At 36.2% G+C, this 19,845-nt stretch overlaps 3 protein-coding genes across 3 annotated transcripts; 1 reads left to right on the top strand and 2 right to left on the bottom strand.

Annotated features, from left to right (window-relative positions):
* Positions 1 to 13: 13 nt before the first annotated feature.
* Positions 14 to 6,584, bottom strand: LOC116302146 (proteasome assembly chaperone 2). Its single transcript, XM_031711368.2, has 9 exons — positions 6,515 to 6,584; positions 5,764 to 5,938; positions 5,262 to 5,320; positions 4,632 to 4,750; positions 4,415 to 4,527; positions 3,795 to 3,864; positions 3,238 to 3,361; positions 3,101 to 3,128; positions 14 to 2,448 (listed from the first exon to the last, which is right to left on the bottom strand). The coding sequence occupies exons 1-9, from the start codon at positions 6,575 to 6,577 to the stop codon at positions 2,378 to 2,380; spliced, it is 822 nt and encodes a 273-aa protein (XP_031567228.1). The 5' UTR covers positions 6,578 to 6,584; the 3' UTR covers positions 14 to 2,377.
* A 1,118-nt stretch (positions 6,585 to 7,702) lies between these two features.
* LOC116302144 (AN1-type zinc finger protein 1) lies at positions 7,703 to 13,351 on the top strand. The gene is made up of 10 exons (XM_031711364.1): positions 7,703 to 7,769; positions 8,256 to 8,298; positions 8,705 to 8,759; positions 9,342 to 9,472; positions 9,752 to 9,840; positions 10,004 to 10,030; positions 10,149 to 10,240; positions 11,060 to 11,134; positions 11,440 to 11,520; positions 12,548 to 13,351. The coding sequence occupies exons 1-10, from the start codon at positions 7,712 to 7,714 to the stop codon at positions 12,716 to 12,718; spliced, it is 822 nt and encodes a 273-aa protein (XP_031567224.1). The 5' UTR covers positions 7,703 to 7,711; the 3' UTR covers positions 12,719 to 13,351.
* On the bottom strand, positions 13,044 to 19,827 carry LOC116302142 (uncharacterized). The gene is made up of 2 exons (XM_031711362.2): positions 16,934 to 19,827; positions 13,044 to 15,904 (listed from the first exon to the last, which is right to left on the bottom strand). Exons 1-2 carry the CDS (start codon positions 19,474 to 19,476, stop codon positions 15,613 to 15,615), a joined length of 2,835 nt encoding a protein of 944 aa, XP_031567222.2. The 5' UTR covers positions 19,477 to 19,827; the 3' UTR covers positions 13,044 to 15,612.
* Between the last annotated feature and the right edge of the window lie 18 nt (positions 19,828 to 19,845).

A 19,845-nucleotide genomic window follows, 5' to 3' on the forward strand; every position in this document is an offset into this window, starting at 1 on the left:
TGTACATATGGCATATTATTTGATATATTCTTGTTTGTTTTTACATGGGATGATAGAGTACAAACACTATAAGTGTGCAACATAAATACTACTAAATACTGCTAAATTATGCTAATCCTATTGTTTTCTATTGTTTAATTAGCACTATTTACTATTAAATAGTGCAAAGTGTTGCACACTTTTAGTGTTTGTATTCTAGAATGCAAACACTAAGAGTGCAACCTAAATAGTACTAAAAGTGCTAAATTATGCTAATTATATTGATTTCTATTGTTTTATTAGAGGTAATTAATGCAAGATTTTGCGAGCTTTTTGTGTTTGTACTTTACTATTTTGTTAAGGGTTTATGAATATTGCATGCTTGGCAAAGACTCATTTTGTAAAGCAATTACATATTGTAAAAAGGTTCAACTCATCCAAACTACATCATGGTATTTAAAGTGATTTACTTTGTTCTGCCCTCATTAATAATAAATTAATATTAATGAGTTTGAGAATTACGAAGGTCAAACATGAAAAGAATCTGGCTCAGAAGAGCTAACATTTGACAATTATTGCTGGATTACTAAATGTCTTTTAACATGTTTGATAACTTCACCAATTCATTCAACAGTTTTGACATTTTTGGAGGAGCTTATCTTCTAAATCAATTTCTGAAGCCAGTTACTTCAAAAGCTTCTATTGCACTTGTTACTGTGTAACTTGTAACAATTTGAAAACCATAATAGTGTTCCAAATTATCTACTTTCTTGGGTTAGCCTCATTTTTGTATAAAATATTCGTGTGTTCCAGTGTAGGTCCATGAGATTTTAACGTTTTTATGTTGTTGAGGTTGTTAATCATTTACTTAACCATTGGTAATAGTGAATATTTTGATGCTGAGACGAGGCTAACTCTGAATAAATGAGTCTATAGGCATAGAGCATATCATTTATTACTTTTACAAAATTTGAAAAAGGTCTACCCTTACGGCAGATTCCTGCATTATTCTGAATTATTTTGAATCAAGTTTAATGATGAATGTTTAGCAAACTATGAACCATACCTTCTATAACCCATCTTTCACTTGAGACACCTTTGAAACCACAATTTCCCATTGCTACTAAATTATCTCACCAATATTTTGGGAAATATATTTTTGAGCGAATGAACTATTTATTTTACAGTTTATTGTTTATATTATTAGAATCAACTTTTTAAATCCATATTCAATTTTATAGTTAGTGTTTGTTTTCCAAAGTTATACTTAGAAATACAGAATTATATTCCAGGCATTTCAGATTATATATATATTTCTGTTTACGGTACTAGCTTAATTGGAAAAAAATAATATGACTTTAATACATAATTGTGTAAAGTATTACTCAGATTTGCATCAATAAATCACGAAGTGTTAAACTTGGGGTTGTGGGAATAGGAAAGTGGATGAGGGAAATACAATATTATTCTGAATACGGAACTATTCTCATTTCATGATGATGATTGTGGTGGCAGACAGCACCTTGGTTGTGCATGGAGTAGTAATGGAAAAAGTTGCAGTGTTGGTGGTAGTGGTAAAAGTTGCAACGGTGATGGCAGTGGCAGAAGCGGCTTGAGTTATGATGGAAGTGATTGTGGTGTTTTTAGTATGTACTGGTACTTTTTGCAGTAGTATTTATAGTGGTGGTTAAGTAGCATATTAGTAGTGATAATGGTGTGCTCTACTTATTGCTTCATGAGCTCCTTGCACCTGCTACATGTCATACAGTAATAGATCTATAATTATGATCCCATATTCAATGAACTCTCAAGAACTGACTACTGTAATTCTTTGTGTGATCTTTGAACCGGTTTTATGATTCTCACAGTTCTAGTGATACATTTAATTTTTTTTTTTTAAACTTGAAGTTGTCAAGGTTGCCAGCTTAAAAAGATAGTAATGTTTCATCCTTAAAAGGCAACTGTTCTGCTTAACAGTTCAATAAAGACAGGTTGTCCTGGTCAAAGCTTTACTATTAACATAACATATCAAAATATATACCACTAAATAGCTAACATGAATTATTGCAACTACCTACTATTAGTATAGGACTTAGCTACTTTATGTATAATAAACTTACCACTTCTCTGCAAGACCTACCAAACTCTTCCTAACACATGTGAATCTTGAACTTTACAACTGCACTACTAACACTCTTCCAGTCATGTATCCAACCATTTTGTGTACCATATGATGGTAGTCTAGCCAATTAAAAACAAAATTTTGAACAGCTTCATCTTCTTTACTACAGTGCTCAAAATAGCATGGTCTGAGGACTGTGTTTTACTGGCCTGCTTAGCACACAGCAATTATGTGGCTAACACTGCATGCAGACAATTTGAAGTTAGTTGACAAGAATTAGAAGAGTGGCACTGGCGCTAGAGGAGATCCAAACATTAATGACCAAGAAGATGGAATAATAAAATCACCTAGAAGTAAAAGTATGTCATTAGTTACCGACCCTTTTCAGCTAAGACACTTCCACAACAGTATTTCACAGGGTACCCATGCAACTAGTCTTCCACGATCTCCACAAGACCATTCACCATTTTCCATACATTGGTTCACTGGTCAAACACCAAGCAAGGTGCCAAGGTACTTTCAAAGGATTATTCAAATTTTAACCTTGCAACCTCAACTGAATGCTTTGTTTGACCAGTGAACCGATGTATGGAAAATGGTGAATTCCACAGGGTGCCCATGTAACTAGCCTTTCAAAAGCCCATTCCACAGGGAAACCATTCAAATAGCCTTCCACTAGAGCCTTCCACAGGGTACCCATGCAACTAGATTTCAACAAGACCATTCCACAGGGTACCCATTCAATTAGCCTTCCAAACAAGACCATTGCACAGGGGACCCATGCAACTTGCCATCCAAAATCCTATTCCACAGGGATCCCTTGCAACTAGCCTTCTACAAGACCATTCCAAAGGGAGCCCATGCAATAAGCCTTCTGTAAGACCATTCCACAGGGTACCCATGCAAGTAGCCCTACACAAGGCTATTCCACAGGAAACCCATGCAACATTATCTTCTATAAAGTTTCTCATCTCTAATCTTCCAAGGAAAGTCACTTACTTGGTTTTCCTGCTAACTTTGATTCTACCTGAAAAGTTTAAATATTTATAACATAAATCAACCACCTTGAAAATGAGAAAAACAATTTTCAGAATTCAGAATTCAGAACTCATTTGTTTATTTCTATTGTTTTATACCTTTTCTTTATCAATGATGGTGAGCCATTCATTCAGGTAATAAAATAACCTAACTGCATCAGATATATTATCACCCTCAGAGCAGAACGTAAGTAGAACAGTTAAAGGGATATCCTTGTTGTTACTGAAACAAAATAGGAATAAAAATATACAAGCATTAGTAAAAATTAATGGGACATACAGAGGTTGCTAATAATATAGTTTGTAGCGATAATTGGTATAAATATCATCTGGTCCAGTGATATTTCAGATTAGTTCACGATTGATGGTTTTCAACCATTCCCAAGAGAATTAAATAACAAAAGACACGGTGGCCATGTTGGAGGATATAACAAAAGAATTCATTGATAGTTCTTTTGTTAAGTTCCTCCAACATGGCCGCCGTGAAAACCATCAATTCAACAAACTACAGTGAAACCAAGAAAATAAAAGACAAGACACATAGCAATGTCTGTAGGGGTTACTCAATTAAAAAACTGTGTTTGTGAACAAATATAAAAAATCTACTTTTATTACACTAAAGCTTATGTATTTTACTATATGTTAGTAATCCTTACCACAAATCAAACATTCTTTTTGTGATGCCTCCTCCAGGAATAAAGTATGCATATTCTTCATCTTTGTTACCTTGATAATAAAAAATAACGGAAACATTTCAAAATTTTTATATGCATACAGCATATAATTTATATGAATATTTGTCTTGTTGGACTTGGTTGGTGTAGCTGTCTTATAAGGTATTTCAATTCAATCTTTCTTTAATTCATTCATTTAACTTGTTAACAGAAATGGAAGATTCCTAAGGGAAGAGCGAAAATGGTGGACCAATATGTGTAATACGATGGGACCCATATCATATGGCAGCCATGCTTTATTCTCGTGAGAAAAGAATTAAGTGTACTGTTAATATGTTAATATACTAGTTCTGTTACTAAGGCCCCGTCCACATGTATCCGGAAATTTTTGTATCCGCAAATTATTTTTTGTGGATACGAAAATGTTTGCGTCCACATGCAGCGTATTTGAATCGTTTTCACCATCCACACGTATCCGTTTTTGTAAAATTTGCAGATACGGACACAAAAATTTGCGGACACGTTTGGACACAACCCGTATCTGCAAAAAAAAATTTGCAGATACAAAAATATCCGGATACATGTGGACGGGGCCTAAGTACCTTGGTCAATATCAGGATATGTGGGTTTCTTTTCCAGTCTTGTCCAGGATAAATTATCAAAACTCTTCACTAATCCTTCTGATGCTTTGGATACTAAATACTGAAGTGGAGATCTAGAAATGATATATCAATCATAATGTTAGGACAATGGGATTAACTATGGTTATGTTAAACATGATTCCATTAAGTTAATCTTATGACAACATATATCACATACCCCTGCATTTGGGAATCAACTCTTTCAGTAGCACTGATACTGGATAATAGAATGACTCTGTGAAAACCACAGCTCTTGATCCACTCAATCATCTTCCTGCAGTACAATGCTTGATAACCCTGATATAGACAGTGATAAATAAAAAGAAAAGGTTATAATCAAAATCTCAATGTTCAACAATTACTAAATAAAAGGCATTAAAATTTAAAAACTACCAACAACCCCGTTGTAGGAAATTATTCCTGTGGGTTGATGTCGACTCGAAAGTCTTAATTTTTGCAACAACCACACAAACCTTTAATATTTTTATTTATTGATGTACAGTCGAACCTCTATTAAGCGGTCATCCCTGGGAAAACATCAGGTGACTGCTTAACAGTAATTGCAGTGTGAAAAGCGTATTTCGGGAAATATTATAGAGGGCCGCTTCTGTAATTGACTTACTATTTCTTTGTTTATATAACTATTTTATTATTTTTAATGTTTTATGTAACTCCCATAAATAAGTATGTAAATAATTAAAAAAAGTCCAAAGTCTAACACAGAAAAAAACACATCACAGAAAAAGTTGTTTTGTTTGTTAAATACAGCATGTAATAAGCCTATAGGTAAATTCTTGATTGACTGTACCTTATTTATTGGAGCTCTTTGTTGTATAATAATAAGTTTTTGTTCATCACTTTTGTACACTGAAAGACCAAAGTCAGGCTTTAGTTATCACTCAGGAATAAAATGGTCATTGTTGTGCAAAATGACTTGTGAGAAAAGGCATTTGTGAAAAATATAACTAGGTGAAAATCCAAACTGTGTGTAAATTTTGAAAGAAATAGAGTGTATTTTATTCTAAAGAACAAAAGAATGCTGCTGTTGCTCTATTGCCTAATTCACTGTGTCTATGCCACTGTTTTGTCAAGACTGTCTCACAACCCCCCCCCCCCTGAAATTACCTAAATCTGCCCTTGTAGAAAGCAATTATTGAATAAGATATCATAAATTATCAAGACTGAGGCAGTGTTATCTTTCAAAGCTGTAGAGGATAAACATGGTTCCATAAAATCAAAGATGAGATAGGGAGGAAATGCATAATAAATTATAATATTTATTTATATGATATAAACAAAATAATACATACCTTCAGCACTTGTATTAAGCTGTCCACACTCATGACCAGGTTTTGCAAAGGCATCATTACCAGCAACAGGAAGTATACTAGCATCATGAAGATAGCCAATGAGATAACGGCTTGATAATGCTGAAACCACTAAATCAATAGCTAGCTGCCCAACATTCCCTATGGAAACAGCTGGCTGAAGATAAAATTTTCAAAAATAGTTAATTAAATAAATATTTCCATAGCCATAGTTACTATTAAATTATAAGAAAAATTTAGGTTATAAAAAACGTTTACAATAACCAAAAATAAAAACTTTCCCTTTCAAAGTTATGAAATTTTTGCATACACAATACAGAACTTTGCAATTTGTGGCAATAATAGATTTATCCATAGACTTAAAAAAAGCGAGACCAAGATGCAAAATTAGGTTTTTCAAAAATAAGTTTTCTGCTTGTGGTTTAATGTACAGTAAGGGTTCATACCTAACTTTCTGCTCAAAACCATATACACGAGTAAACTATTAGGAATTAAAAGTAAACTTTCAAAGCACTATTTCAAAAGAATCATTGTCAAGCAACACAAACTCTTATAATAAGTTTGAAACTTTGCTTTTTTGAGACCAACTTTTGGACCATGAGTCGACATATTTTTGAACGAAAATTCAGCTACATTATGGCAATTTTTGGTACATGTTTAACGCCAAATAAAAATAAATTCAAACCAGTAGGTTAATTTTATATGAAGAGTAAAATTCTAACCATTTTCTTACCAAAATAAGTGAAAATTCAGCCCAATTTGGGAAGCCTTGCTCCCCGCTGCATGGCACGAACATTTTTGGACAGGCGTTACTTCAACGAGAATCTTCGTGCGATTTTCGTGGGATCTTCGTGAAACTTGAGTTTTCCGACATTGCGTGACCGCAAAAGACTAAATCACGGGCGGTCCCAGAAGGAAGTGAAAATACTTACACCGGCTACTAACACAGGCTGTTAAATTGTGACGTATTTCCGGATCTGCTTACAAAAAACCCGCTAAAATACAGTGAAAATTATCTAATTTTCATTTGAAAAAATTAGGACTTTGGACAACAAGTTCTGTCATGAGCAAAAAGTAAGAATTTTTTGTAAAGAACTACTATTTATTTTAAGTGACGTCACACTTAAAAGTTCTATAAATTACCGTACATAAATTGGGGTTAGTTACCCTAGCACAAGTTGGGGTCAGTAACCCTAGCACAAGTTGGAGTTAGAAGCCCTAGCACAAGTTGGGGCTAGAAACCCTAGCACAAATTGGGGTTAGTAACCCTCGCACAAGTTAGGGTTAGAAACCCTAGCACAAGTTGGGGTTAGAAACCCTAGCACAAATTGGGGTTAGAAACCCTAGCACAAGTTAGGGTTAGAAACCCTAGCACAAGTTGGGGTTAGAAACCCTAGCACAAATTGGGGTCAGAAACCCTAGCACAAGTTGGGGTTAGTAACCCTAGCACAAGTTGGGGTGATCGACTACCCTAGCGCAAGTTGGGGTTAGAAACTCTAGCGCAACCAGCGTGATAGCTTTTCCACGTGGTCAGGGTTGGAGTATGTGGGGGGATGGGACAGTCTACAATAATTTGCATAATTAAATCAGGGACTGGTACTTAATAGCTAATTTCCCAGAGGGAAAAAGGAAATACAGTGTTAACAAATATTTTTGGAGGTCCAGTTTTGACGTCTCCTCAAATTATAAAGTGACGGACAAAATGACGTCCTTTTGTGTCTGTGTTTGAATTGTCGAAAAATCACGTCAAAAAGGTAATAACACTTTTAATGAGCAAAAACTAAAAAGAACATGAAAAAATGCGCAGGGTTGTCGAGGCTGATGAACAGTCAGTCTGATTCCTGTCACGCTGTCACGCCATAAGACGGAAGTACAAGCGCTTATTGGCACCAGTCTTCTCTCGCCCATCTTCGTTCGCCGATCTTCAAAGATGGCGGAATTTCCGCAGCTCGGTGACCAGTGTCAAATGGCTTCTTGTAAACAACTAGGTACGATAGCTAAGGTTATTGGTATCACTGATGATAGATAATAGATTTTACAGGTTTTTTATTTTCATGCAGGCTATTATTTAGAAAAATATTTAAATCGATCTTCATAATTAACAGATCAAAAAATCTTAGTCGATCAACAAAAATTCAAGGAGTAAAATTTGATGTTCTTTTAATAAGGACTATATAAAGGATCTGGAGAGAAAACATTGGTTGATAAACTTTCTCCAAGTTTCCTTTTGTGGGCCCTTTGCAAAGCTGAAAACTTTTGACCACCCGATTATATTTGGAAACTACTGTTTTTTTTTGAACGGCAAAAATTTCAGCCCCCCTCCCCTCCCCTTCTAAATAATAAATAGTCCCTTGTACAAGTGATATATGAGAATTCGAACGAAATTACTTTATTATTATAAATATGAAATTAGAACACCTCATAACTATTATGGCTTAAATTTTAATCTCTTGTGACAAATTGAACTTGTTTAGATTTTCTGCCCTTCACATGCAGCAGTTGTAATGGTATTTTTTGGTAAGTGGATACATTCAAACCTTCAAATTATTATTTTTATATAAAAATCTGAAAAAGCCTCTGGCATGATCTAAGTCAGGAGATAGCTAACTCGCAGATCAAACCCTGAAATAACAGGCTGATCAGCGTCAGGGCACAGCACTCACAGATCAAATTGGAATCTAGTCAGGTTTTACAGATGGAGGAAAGCTTTACATAAGTTGAGTTTGTCTCTCTTTCCTGATTCGAGGCCTTTCCCTCTTGAAAATTAAAATTTGAGTTGTGTTGTGCATTGTACAGTAAATATTTAAGGTAGCCCAGTCAAAGGGTCCTCATAGGGAGTGATATTTGTGAATATTTATAATAATTATTATTAATTGATAAAATGTACTTAGCTATATATATATATATATATATTCCATTAAAGCAAGGAGCACAGGTCCAGATTGGCCCATGGATGTCCAAAAACTGAGGAGGAAAAGGTGGGTTATCTGTGCATGGTTATCCAATGAAAATATCAATTTTTCTGCCGAAAGAGTGAGACTTTATATACTCAGCCCTCTTATCCACTACCATAATGAAGTTTCATAAAGATATTAAAAGACTGACCTCTCAAATTAGACAAAAGGGAAGAAGGGAAGAAGCAAAGGGATTGAGGTGGGAACAGCTCATTAAGAATAAGTTGATTGTGTATATTTTAATTACAAAAATGACAACTGTTAATTAAAAGTAATAAACCATGTTCTGTTTCATTGTGGGTGCGAGATGCTTCTTTATAGAGGACACAGCATGCACACACATTTTCTGTTTTATATCACTTGTATTTTAAATAATGACAACTTCTACTTTGCATTTTGTACAAGAAGTAAAAAAGCCTTTTGATGTGCTGTGTGTATAGTTATGAAGCACTTGGGGACTGGCAGTCATGGATACTCGATAAGTGTTGAGAAGCACTCTGCTTCTCTCGTGTTCAGCAAATTTTCATATGCTTTACTGAACTGCAAGCCGCATTTGCACATGTTTATCCAAAGTACTGTTGCATTTGATATTCTTTCTTATCCTAGTCTTTAGAGGTTGACGACACTAAGTTGCATAAAAATGTTGATGATAAACATGTTTGCTGCTTTGATGGATGTAAAAACAGAGAATTGTTTCCTGTCAGCTGTGAGCACTGCAAGTTGAATTTCTGCCTTGGGTAAGAACCTAGCACAGTACATATTAGGTTATTAAAAGCAGATTTTCTTATGAGTGTAAATAGTATTGTGCTAACTCGTAAAAAAAGCAGATATAGGACCTTGTCCTTCTTTGCTTTGGTGAGCCTTGAGTTGGCGAGCATCTCTCAACTGGAGTAGGATAGCAAGTTTTTGACAGAACACAAATGCCATATCATGTGATTCATGTATAGTCACAAGTTATAGTTACAGTAAATATTATTATGGTTTTAATTAAAAGTCATATTGTCCTCCTAATTCAGGCACAGACACCAAGTTGACCACCAATGTACAGCATTACCTAAGGTGCAGGTGGAACTCTCTTCTGATGAAAGACTTAAACAAATCACAGGTTAGATACTAGGTTTAGGGTGATCGGATGAATGCCCCCTAGAAGCACCCCTGTCTAATTATTTTTAATTTCATAACACCAACTCACAAGATTTTTTTTGTAAATCATACTTTTGTTATAAGTTGATATTAAATGCTTAAATTGTTTTATCAATTATTTCTAGGGAAGGAAATGAGTAAAGTGAAAAAAGGTAAGTCACTGAAAATTGATTGAAGTTTCAAAATCTTTTTTTAAAAACATTAGTTCAACACAGTTCCCATATTCTAATGAAGGACTAATGTTCATTTGAAATAAAATTATTTATTTAGGCCGCTCTGGGGTGAAAAATGAAGCCAGGGCAGCTAAAGTGGCTCTAATGAAGCTAAAAATGAATGCCGTTGGTGACCAATCTATTCCTCAAGTGAGTGATCGGGGGAAAACTGGGATTACTTTAGGTCTGTTCTCCTCCCAGAACCTCTAATCACCCTTTAGATTATGACGCTGAGATTGAACACCATTTAGCCTAGTTGTACTCACAGTATCTATTAATAACACTAATAAGAGACTGTGTTTGAGTGAGTGTGTGGGTGGGGGGTGTTGGCAAACATTAAAAAAATGTTAATTGAAGGGCTAAAGCCCCTGACATTGGGCCCGTCCCATCTCCCCTAGGCTTCGCCATACCAATTGTCTTCTTTTGTCCCAGTCAAAATCAAAAGGTCTCTATTTCATTCTAATATCAACCTTAAGGTCAAAACAAATAAAATAGTACCAAAATATTTTTTTCTTGACTTTTGGGGAATTGCCAACTTGTCATGCCATTAACCAGTGTCTAAGCATTTTGTTTTGATTTATAACAAGTTATCTAGCACACTGCAATTTGTTCAGATTGCCATCTTATCCTTACTAGTTTCTGCCTTTGCTAATAATTCTTGCTAAAGATTCTTTAGTTTGTACGTAATTCTTAGTTGTTGATAGTTTGTGGAAAAATTGTACAAAATTTATTTTATTTTTATTTAGTTTTTAAAAGCGCCATGAGAAAGTGGTTGATATGAGTGCTATAGAAATGCATTATTATTATTATTATTATTACATGTATTATTATTATTATTACCATGACAATAGCCCACAGTCATGCCATGTCACAGTCTTGATTAATGAAATCCAATGTAAGCAAACCCCAGATTTCCGACACTGAATGAACTGCCTCTAACATAACAATGCCTTTGTGTCTATTAAACAGTCAGAGCGTGTTTACTTTAACATATATCTTCCACAAGGACATAAGGAGAAAACCAAGGCAATGTATTTTTCAAAGGTATTTTTTTCCCTTATTATCTTTGACACCCTGCTGTGTATATTAATTATTATATTATATTAAAGGGGCACTTGGATGCAAAATTGTTCCAAAATTAAAACTCTTTCATTCAAGCTGGAACTAAATAACCTTGGATACATAAATAATCAAAGGAAAAAGGAAAGGAAAGGGTCAAAATTTTACGATTTATTTTTGTTTGCCATTAAAGAGGGTAACGTATTAACCCAGTGAGTTATCTAATTTATGGCCCTCAAAGTCTATTTCACACTTTGATTCAAGTTTTTTTTGATCTGTTTATTGCTCAGTGTTGGACTTTAGGTAAAGTGGTGGATAAAATTGCATCAACAACTAGATTAAAAAATGAAAATAATATCACTTCTAAGAAGGTACTATCATATTCATATAGAGCTTTTTCTGAGATAGCGAACATGGTGCATTGTGGTCCAGCTTCGGTACAAGCATCATGCCTTAAATGGTGTTGTTTGTATTATATCTAGACCACAATGCATCCTGTTCATCGAACTCAGAAAAGGCCTATGACAATGTCTTTTATTATGTTGCTTTATCCCAGACAAATTCAGTTTGGGCATAACATTGTTATATACCACATGTCATTTCCTGTACTGTTTCTATGTTATTTTAAGACAGCAACCATTAAGGAAAGACCTTATTCTTCTTGCTGCAATGTTTTCCCTTTTCAGACCAAGTAACATTAGGCTGCTTCATAGCCCCACTTTTGGGGTTTTAGCCATGTTGCATTATCTTATAATGAGTGGCAGGCTGTGGCAGATTTAGGGGAGGTTCATTGGGTGCAAATGAACCCCCCCACCGGCTGGTACCTTGGATTTTTTATAATTTTTTAAATAAATAAATAAAAGTATGGTACTAACTCATGAGATTTAATATTAAATGGGACTGGTGGATAGGTTATCCTTATCAGGAGCGCCCCAAGGCCAGTGATGTGCCTCATGGGAAAAATGATGATGCAAGAGAACGTTATTGTTGTGCCAAGATTTGCAAAACTGAACCCCCCTCTTAAAGTCCTGGATCCGCCACTGGATCCAGGATTCCTGTGTATGGAGTTGAGCCGCACAGGGATTAAGACGATAAAATTGATGACGCCGAAAACTTGCCACTCATAATAAGACAATGCAACATGGATAAAACCTTGAAAGCAGGGGTACAAGCAGTCTAAAGTATTATTTTCTATAGCATCATTTCTGTGTTTTAACAGTTGTGCATAGAAGAAACATGAATATATAGCAAAACAAAGAATCTTGTTCTCAAGAGAATAATGTTTGGTCTGAAATGGGAAAACATACGACCAAGTTGGTCTATGAGACATGAATTCAAGAAAAAAACCAAATTACTCGTACTTGTATTAATCCAATGATCTTTTTCTGTCATTTTTAGAAATTACGCTTGTTCCATTCCCGAACAGGCGAAGTATTTCAAACAGATTGCTTATTAGAAGACTTAGTCCATGATGAAAATTTATTGGTTGTCAGTGGAAGTGATGTAATACTAGAGTATGTCACTAACGACTGTGGAATGTTACCCAATGCCCAAGATTACAAAAGTTGACAAGAGGTATGAATGTCAACATCACTGGCAATGTTATTCCGATAACTCAACAATTGAGGATTGTAGGAGGACTAGAATTTTTTGTGGGGGGAGGAGATGGAATGGAAAAGAATGGGGTGATGCTATTTTTAAATCGGGTCGTAAATGGCAATCTGGTAAATCCTAAGCCTTCATGCTAAAAGTGAATGTCCCCTTACCTGGTGTGGGATATCTTTATCAAGAATGGTTTGTAGCATTAGGAATGTAAAGAGGAAAGTAATCAGAACACTGGTCATGTGATTACCCATGGCCCCTGTTCTACAAAGTGTTTATAAGACAACCTCCATTTTATACTTACTAGAAATATTATTTATTGAAACCATGTAATTTATTTACTCCCCGCAGTTGAACTAAATCTAACATGTACAGTGTTTGTTCCCTTTATTAAGCAGACATGTACCTTAGTGACTTTGCATGGTGCTTAATAGGGGTGTTGCCTGCATATGGGAAAAAAAGTTTGGTCATGATTTTACTAAATAGTGTCCGTTTAATAAAGGGTTACAAAGGCATCACTGTACTGCTGACCTAGACGAACTTAGTCACGTGGTTCATTTTGCCCCTCAATACTTGCCATAAAAGTCCATAATACCCATATATATCTTTGTGTTTTTTGTGTCGCGTGACTTGTCCAGCGAGCGTATTGGGTGTTGAACCTTGTCAATATTAAAGCTATATATTAAAAAAATATAAGATAAACAATTTATAAATTACTCTAAGAAATATTTCCTATTCGGTGAAGCACAATTGTCACATTCTAATATTATTCCTGAGTGACATTTTTTAACTGTTACTTAATATATTGCTTATGCATGTAGCTCTATCAATACCTTACGTGATGGTTTGCAAGCATGTATTCCAAAGAGAATTAAATGAAGAATACTTGGCAACCATTTTTGTGGCATTAACGAAAATGCTAATTAGAAGTCTTTTGTTTAATACCACCAATATGGCCGCGATAACATAACATGCAAAAGAGGTACTTACTAGGAGGTGAATGTTGCCTATTAGGTCATGTTATCATTTCTCACCATGGAAAATCACAATAAAAAATACTTCTTTACCTTGGGTGTAATGTTTTCCCATTTCAGACCACTAGAGTATCATTTCTTTGTTTGACTTTTGCACACGAGAAGACACATAAATATTTGCAACTCAAACAAAGAGTCTTATTTTCAAGAGAATGACGTGATATGAAATGGGAAAACATACCCAAGGTAAAGGAATTCCCATTTATAATTGGTTTGTTCCCCTAACTGGAACAAATGTAAATGAAGTCAGTGGCAAAATTTCACTAGTTAACGCAAGATTAAAAAAACTACGTCATTTGAACTATGATCTTCAGCCTTTCCTAGCTATTTAAAACTCAAATCAACAAGCAATTGATCGAGTTTAGGTGGAAACAAGTGGCTGCGTGCAGCAACATTGCGAGACAAGTTTCAGTAGCTAAGAGTTTCACAGGTGTACCATATTATTCTAGCCTAATGAAACTTTCTTGGTAAGAATATAAAGTTTAGGTGAAGAAGTAAAGCTACTTTCTACATGTGCATAATTCATAAAGCATGTCACTGGAAATCTTTCACAGGATTTTCACTGTGTATGTAAACTTGCCTTGCAACATTATTTCAGCTAAATGTTTCATTATGGAATAACGCATTTGATGGCCAATTTCAGCTCTTACGACAAAGCATCTATGGAGGTAAGGGGGAAAGTGCGCACCTCCAGTTTTCTATCAACTCCTTTTCCCGTACACACCTATTTAAAAAAACATCGGTCCAAGTGATCTGAAATGGGGGATCTGAGTCTAAAAAGAATTTTTGTGTTTTTATGTTTTGTAACTCAAAGGACATGCCTCATATACCAATCTAAAGGAAACTACGTTATTCGGCTGTGAATATATCAAGTTCTTTGAAGCATGCTACTCGGTCTCAGCTTTCAGATATCGAAGCTCCAACCGAGAACATTTTTTCAAATAGGTGTATAACTGCAACATGCAGTTGTTTGCTAGCTGGGAAAATTTGAATGTTGTTAAGTATTTGCTGGCAAATGTGATATTGACTAGATACTGGCTGCCTTAAATGAGTTTTACTTTTATTTGCTTGCTCGGAAGCTCATGCCTTACCTAAAATGGGGTGCATCACTTCAAAAGAAACCGTTACCAACGTAAAAAGACAGCACAATCCGCATTCAGTTCAGTTAGGTTTTGAGGCTTTTGATTCACAATTTTCCACGTAATGGGCATGTAGTTGAATATTCTCACATACAGTGCTTTGTAACGGCTATAATTTACAGAGCCTGGGCTTCCTGTGAAGCATCCCCCAAACTATATCAGTAACCCGCTAAGAAGAGTTGTCGAGATTGGCCAAAACAAACAATAGTTTTCATCGTCGACTCGTTCTATTGTTTTGTTTGCGTTGTTTCGCGTTCTATTGTATTCATCCAATAGGCCTTTTGCAACAACAGGTCACGTGACTCTATCCCCCGTAAAAAGAGACGTGTCAAATTGAACACCAGAAATGGAAAGAGCACCTCGATATTAGTAAGAAAGGCAAAGTTTTAGCATACTATAATGTTAACTATAGGAGAAATGGCATTGAATATAAAATCGCATATTTTATAAGGATTTGTATGCGAAAATGTGCTGGATGGCAAGCTCACAACTTCAATTCCCTTTTTTACGGGGGGTCACGTGACCTGTTGTTGCAAAAGGCCTATTGGGTTAGATCTTCTAAGAGTTGCGACCTTGCCCCAATTATGAAAACATTACAAGTTTCTAAGTAGTACTTTGGTTATCTATGAGGTTCGAGGTTTTAGAAACTTTGACATGGTCTTTTCGATCGGTAACACGAGTCCAATCACTAACCCGACGGCAACCAGTAATGTGCCTCATCCTCGGGACAAAAATTAAGGCACTTGAAAGGCCTGGAGTTTTGCGTTGGATACACATCGATCACGTGACGTCGACGCTGACCAGCAAAGTGAGACAGGCTGTCGTCAAGGAAACCAGGACACTTAGGAGAAGTGCACTCGGGTCCACAATGGAAAGACTTTGAAAGGTTTTGAAAATCCCGTTTACAAATGCTCTCGACAATGCTGACTGCAATTAAGACAAGGATATCATATGGCTTCTGCTGGTCAGTATCTTTGGGACTGTAAAATAAGAATAACTATTAGTTAACGAGGTGTGAATTGGTAACATGTGTCCTCTATGCTCGTTCCCACAGCCCACGTTCCTTTTGGTTTTCACGAGGAAGAGTTTGTTGATACACAAATGGGAAAAAACTACACAATTTGATAGGGTAAGATTTACAGAGCAATTTTCATCCAGGTTGAATTAGAATTTTAGTAGTTGTTTTTTTCAGAGGGAGGAAAACCGGAGAACCCAAAGAAAACCCCTTGAAGCACAGGAGAGAACCATCAAACAACTCTACTCAAATAAAACGAGTCCGAGAATCGAACTCGGGTCTCATTAGTGAGGCGAGCGCCAACCCCTAGACCCATCCTTCACAATCAGTGTTGCCAGAACAATAAAAATACAACCAGAAAAGGCTGAAATCATTTCTTGGCTTCGTCCAGAGCTCTTGACTCCTTTGTAGGACGACAACAAATGAGAACGTTGCCCAAGCCTGCATTTCTCCTGGTCAGAAATTACCTAATTTCTCGCAGGCTCTGGTAAGAATCTTGGCCCCACAAAGTATAGCGCCGAAAGATGTATGCTTTTGGGGAAAATAAACGGTCCTTTTTCTCCCAAAATGTGCTGAAATTCACTCATGCGCAAAGATCGTTTTTGCTTCGTCGATATGTTATTCTTTTCTAAGAGTTACTATCAAGGATTTAAACTTTACTGTGCAACAAAATAACCGGGACTACTCGAAGAAAGTTAACCAATCACGACATAAAGTGAAAACAAAGGAATCGAACTTAAAAACTTGAACCAATCAGGAGCAAGCAACGAAACCTCGATATCTGAGGTAACAACCGTACCCAAACCTTCAACCCTTAGCTTCTCAGCTTTTTAACCGGCGAAAAATCTAATTTTCAGTTGAGACGGGTTTGGGTACGAGAATGTAGGAATGACTGAAAGATTGTGGTTGCCCAAGGTCAATACAATTCTGATTGGCTAATTTTTTTATCTTAAATTTTCTGGTCCCGGTTAGTGTGACCGCAAAGTAAGCTTACCTGAAAGTTACTTCAATTTGGCCCTCATCTTGTAGTAGTCGCAGGCAATAAGGCTGATCAGGAGAGAGCCAGAACAATCCCTTGTCGCGATAGATCACAAGTTTATTGTCAGGATCCACATTAAGAGTCAGCTTACTTGCACGAGAGAGAATGCGGTAGAACAAAGCTTCTGGAAGAAAATGGTTAAAAAAGATGTAAAATTTCTTATCCTTTTCCGAAGACACCCAGACATTTTGTAAATCTGATGGCATTGGCAGGAGTGATGGTACAAAATGTGTAGTCTGCTTGATGGGCTGAATGTTCTGCATGTCATCAGATGGGTGTCTAAGGGGACAAAGTAGATCATATTCCTCCAAAAATGTCGTAAGAGAGGACTCTTCGTTGTCCCCTACGTGAGATAAGACGCTTCTCATTAAAGTTTTGGTTATTGTTCCTCGTTTTTTCAGAAGCTGCCAGTGTCCTCTTTTTCCTCTTTCGTTGGCTAGTTCGTCAGGTGGATTGATCAGCAAAACTACTGCTTGTACTAGCACATCGGGTTTTAACAGAACCCAGTTAGAAAGTCTTGGGTCCTTGTCTAGATAGATTATAAAACCCTTTTTGTGGAAGTACTTCAGCATTTCGACGTTCCATTCTATGTATAAGTGCTCAAAATGTTTCTTGAAATCATCTACGGTGAGACAAACTGGCCCTTCTTTTGTTTCTAAGTAACGGATGATAGCATCCTGGATTTTGATCCACGAGAGTGGTATTTCCTGGCCAATAACACCCTTAAACTCATCTTCAGCCACAGACCTGATCTTTTCGCGGAGTGTTAGAATACCATTGTCTGATAAACCTCTTGAATTCTCGACATGAAAGAACAATAAACCATCTTCATTGTTAACAATGATGCTTTCATTGAAGGGCGTGTGCCATACTGCTTTACGAATATGACTGTTGATTACTTTCAGAGTGTCCATTTTTATGTTTGCTCTGTGAGTACCAACCAGGAAGATAGGTGTGCCCTGAGGTACATGGCTGTGGATTGACTCCAACCAGAAACGAAGTCTCTTTACTCTGGACTCAATGTCCTTGAAATTGTCCTTAATGCATTCTTGGATGTCAAATACAACAGCATAAAGAGCATTGCTGTTTAGAAAGATCTGGTGGTAAGCATAGTAATCCTCATCTCCTGCAAAGTCCAGTATTTTCAACTTCAATGAATGGAACTTTTCATTGAGGGCATTTTTCAGCCTTTTCATGTCGATAAGAGCCTTCGTGACTTGAACAACGTGGAGAAGAAAATCTTTGTATAAGACAACTTGTGTAAAAGATTTGCCATTAAAGTCATCTTTGAATTCCAGCCATTTTCCATGGACATGAAGACCAACTCCTAGACTTAACATAATAATATTGGATATTATATTAATGAGTACATTTCTATTGCCAAGCTCCGTGAAACACAGTGGTATGAAGATGATAAGTTCCAGGAAAAGCACGGTCAATGTGCACGTCTTTTTAAGTATATTTTGGTGGTGCAATAAGGCGATGTGCATCAGGAAGGTGACTATGCATTCAAATGGGAATACAGTGGAAGATCGGTAGCAAGATAGCCCAATTGGAGCAAAGAAAATTAAGTAGTTTAAAAATAGTACGACTGGTTGTAAAACCTCTTCTCGGTATCTGAATACAAAGTTAAGCAACAATGTTCCTGACATAGGAAGCTTGAACAACAAATTTTGCAGTAAACAGAATATCGGTCCAATGCAAACTAGGGAAAACCACTCCAAAACGAAAAAGATCATAGGATTCATGACATGGAGAGGAATTATGTCCGCTGTTACGAGATGATTGAGATATGAACTTAAACGCATTGCGACTGGTTCGTCAGAGCATCCAAAAAGCTTGCATACAACATACATTGCAAGAGTTTGGAAATATAACATAAGTAATATAGTGACAGTGCCTTTCCCTATGCAGAATAGAAACGAAAGACAAGTCATAGCGATAAAATATATCAGCCATCTTGCATTGCTCTCCCCTACAACAGCTCCTAAAAGAATAGGTAAGACAAGAACTAAAAGTATAAGACCCATAAATAACCAAAAAGGTGCATCAACAGAGCTATCCTCGTCTGAATCCTCATTAAAAATTCTTGGAAAAAGTTTGATTTTGCAGACGATTTTCTTAGAATACTTATTAAAGTCTCCAAATTTCAGATTCTGAAGATCCAAAGTCTCCCATATCCGGTCCACAAACTTGAATTCTACACCACTGGTTTGGTTTTCCTCTGGATCGAACTCCTCTCCAGTCATTGCCTTAACAAGACTTGTTTTTCCATTTCTAGGATCTCCCAGAACAAGAAGCTGACCCTGTAGTACGTATTGTTTATCTTCCTTTTTTGCTGCCACGTCTCTTCTTTCAAAACCTATTTCCTCCACCATGTCCTGGAAAACCTTGAATGCTTCTGGAGGAAGCCCTTCCATTTCTGCTTGAGCGAGGACATTTTCTGCTGTTTGGAAGTCATTGAAGTCAGTTTGGAAATGTGATGTACGAAGAGGCATGCGGATCAGTGAAGTCACGGCTTACATACCTCAGAAATTCCTGTAAACAGGCTGTATACCCACGATTTTTAATAGTAATCGTAAGAACTTGTGCCAAGTACTATAATTATGTCTGTTGTCAGTGCTTCTGGGATAGCAAAAGAAAAGTTTCAAACAAATTTCAAAGAAATTTGCAACAAATTTCTGTAATCCTCTGACTGTAATCTTATAATTCCTTCGTGTCAATTCCTGTCCGCGCGATCGCCGAGTTCCCTGGAAAGCGGTATCGCGTATCTTATACAGTCACCAAACACAGCACTACTTGTGCGAAAATCAACTGTATATATCAGTCTAAAATCAAAATTTAAAATAACCAAAATTGATTTTTAA

Source organism: Actinia tenebrosa, unplaced genomic scaffold, assembly GCF_029948245.1.
Source record: "Actinia tenebrosa isolate PJP-AT-01 unplaced genomic scaffold, QUT_ActTen_1.0 PGA_scaffold2__45_contigs__length_23673736, whole genome shotgun sequence".
NCBI lineage: Eukaryota > Metazoa > Cnidaria > Anthozoa > Actiniaria > Actiniidae > Actinia > Actinia tenebrosa.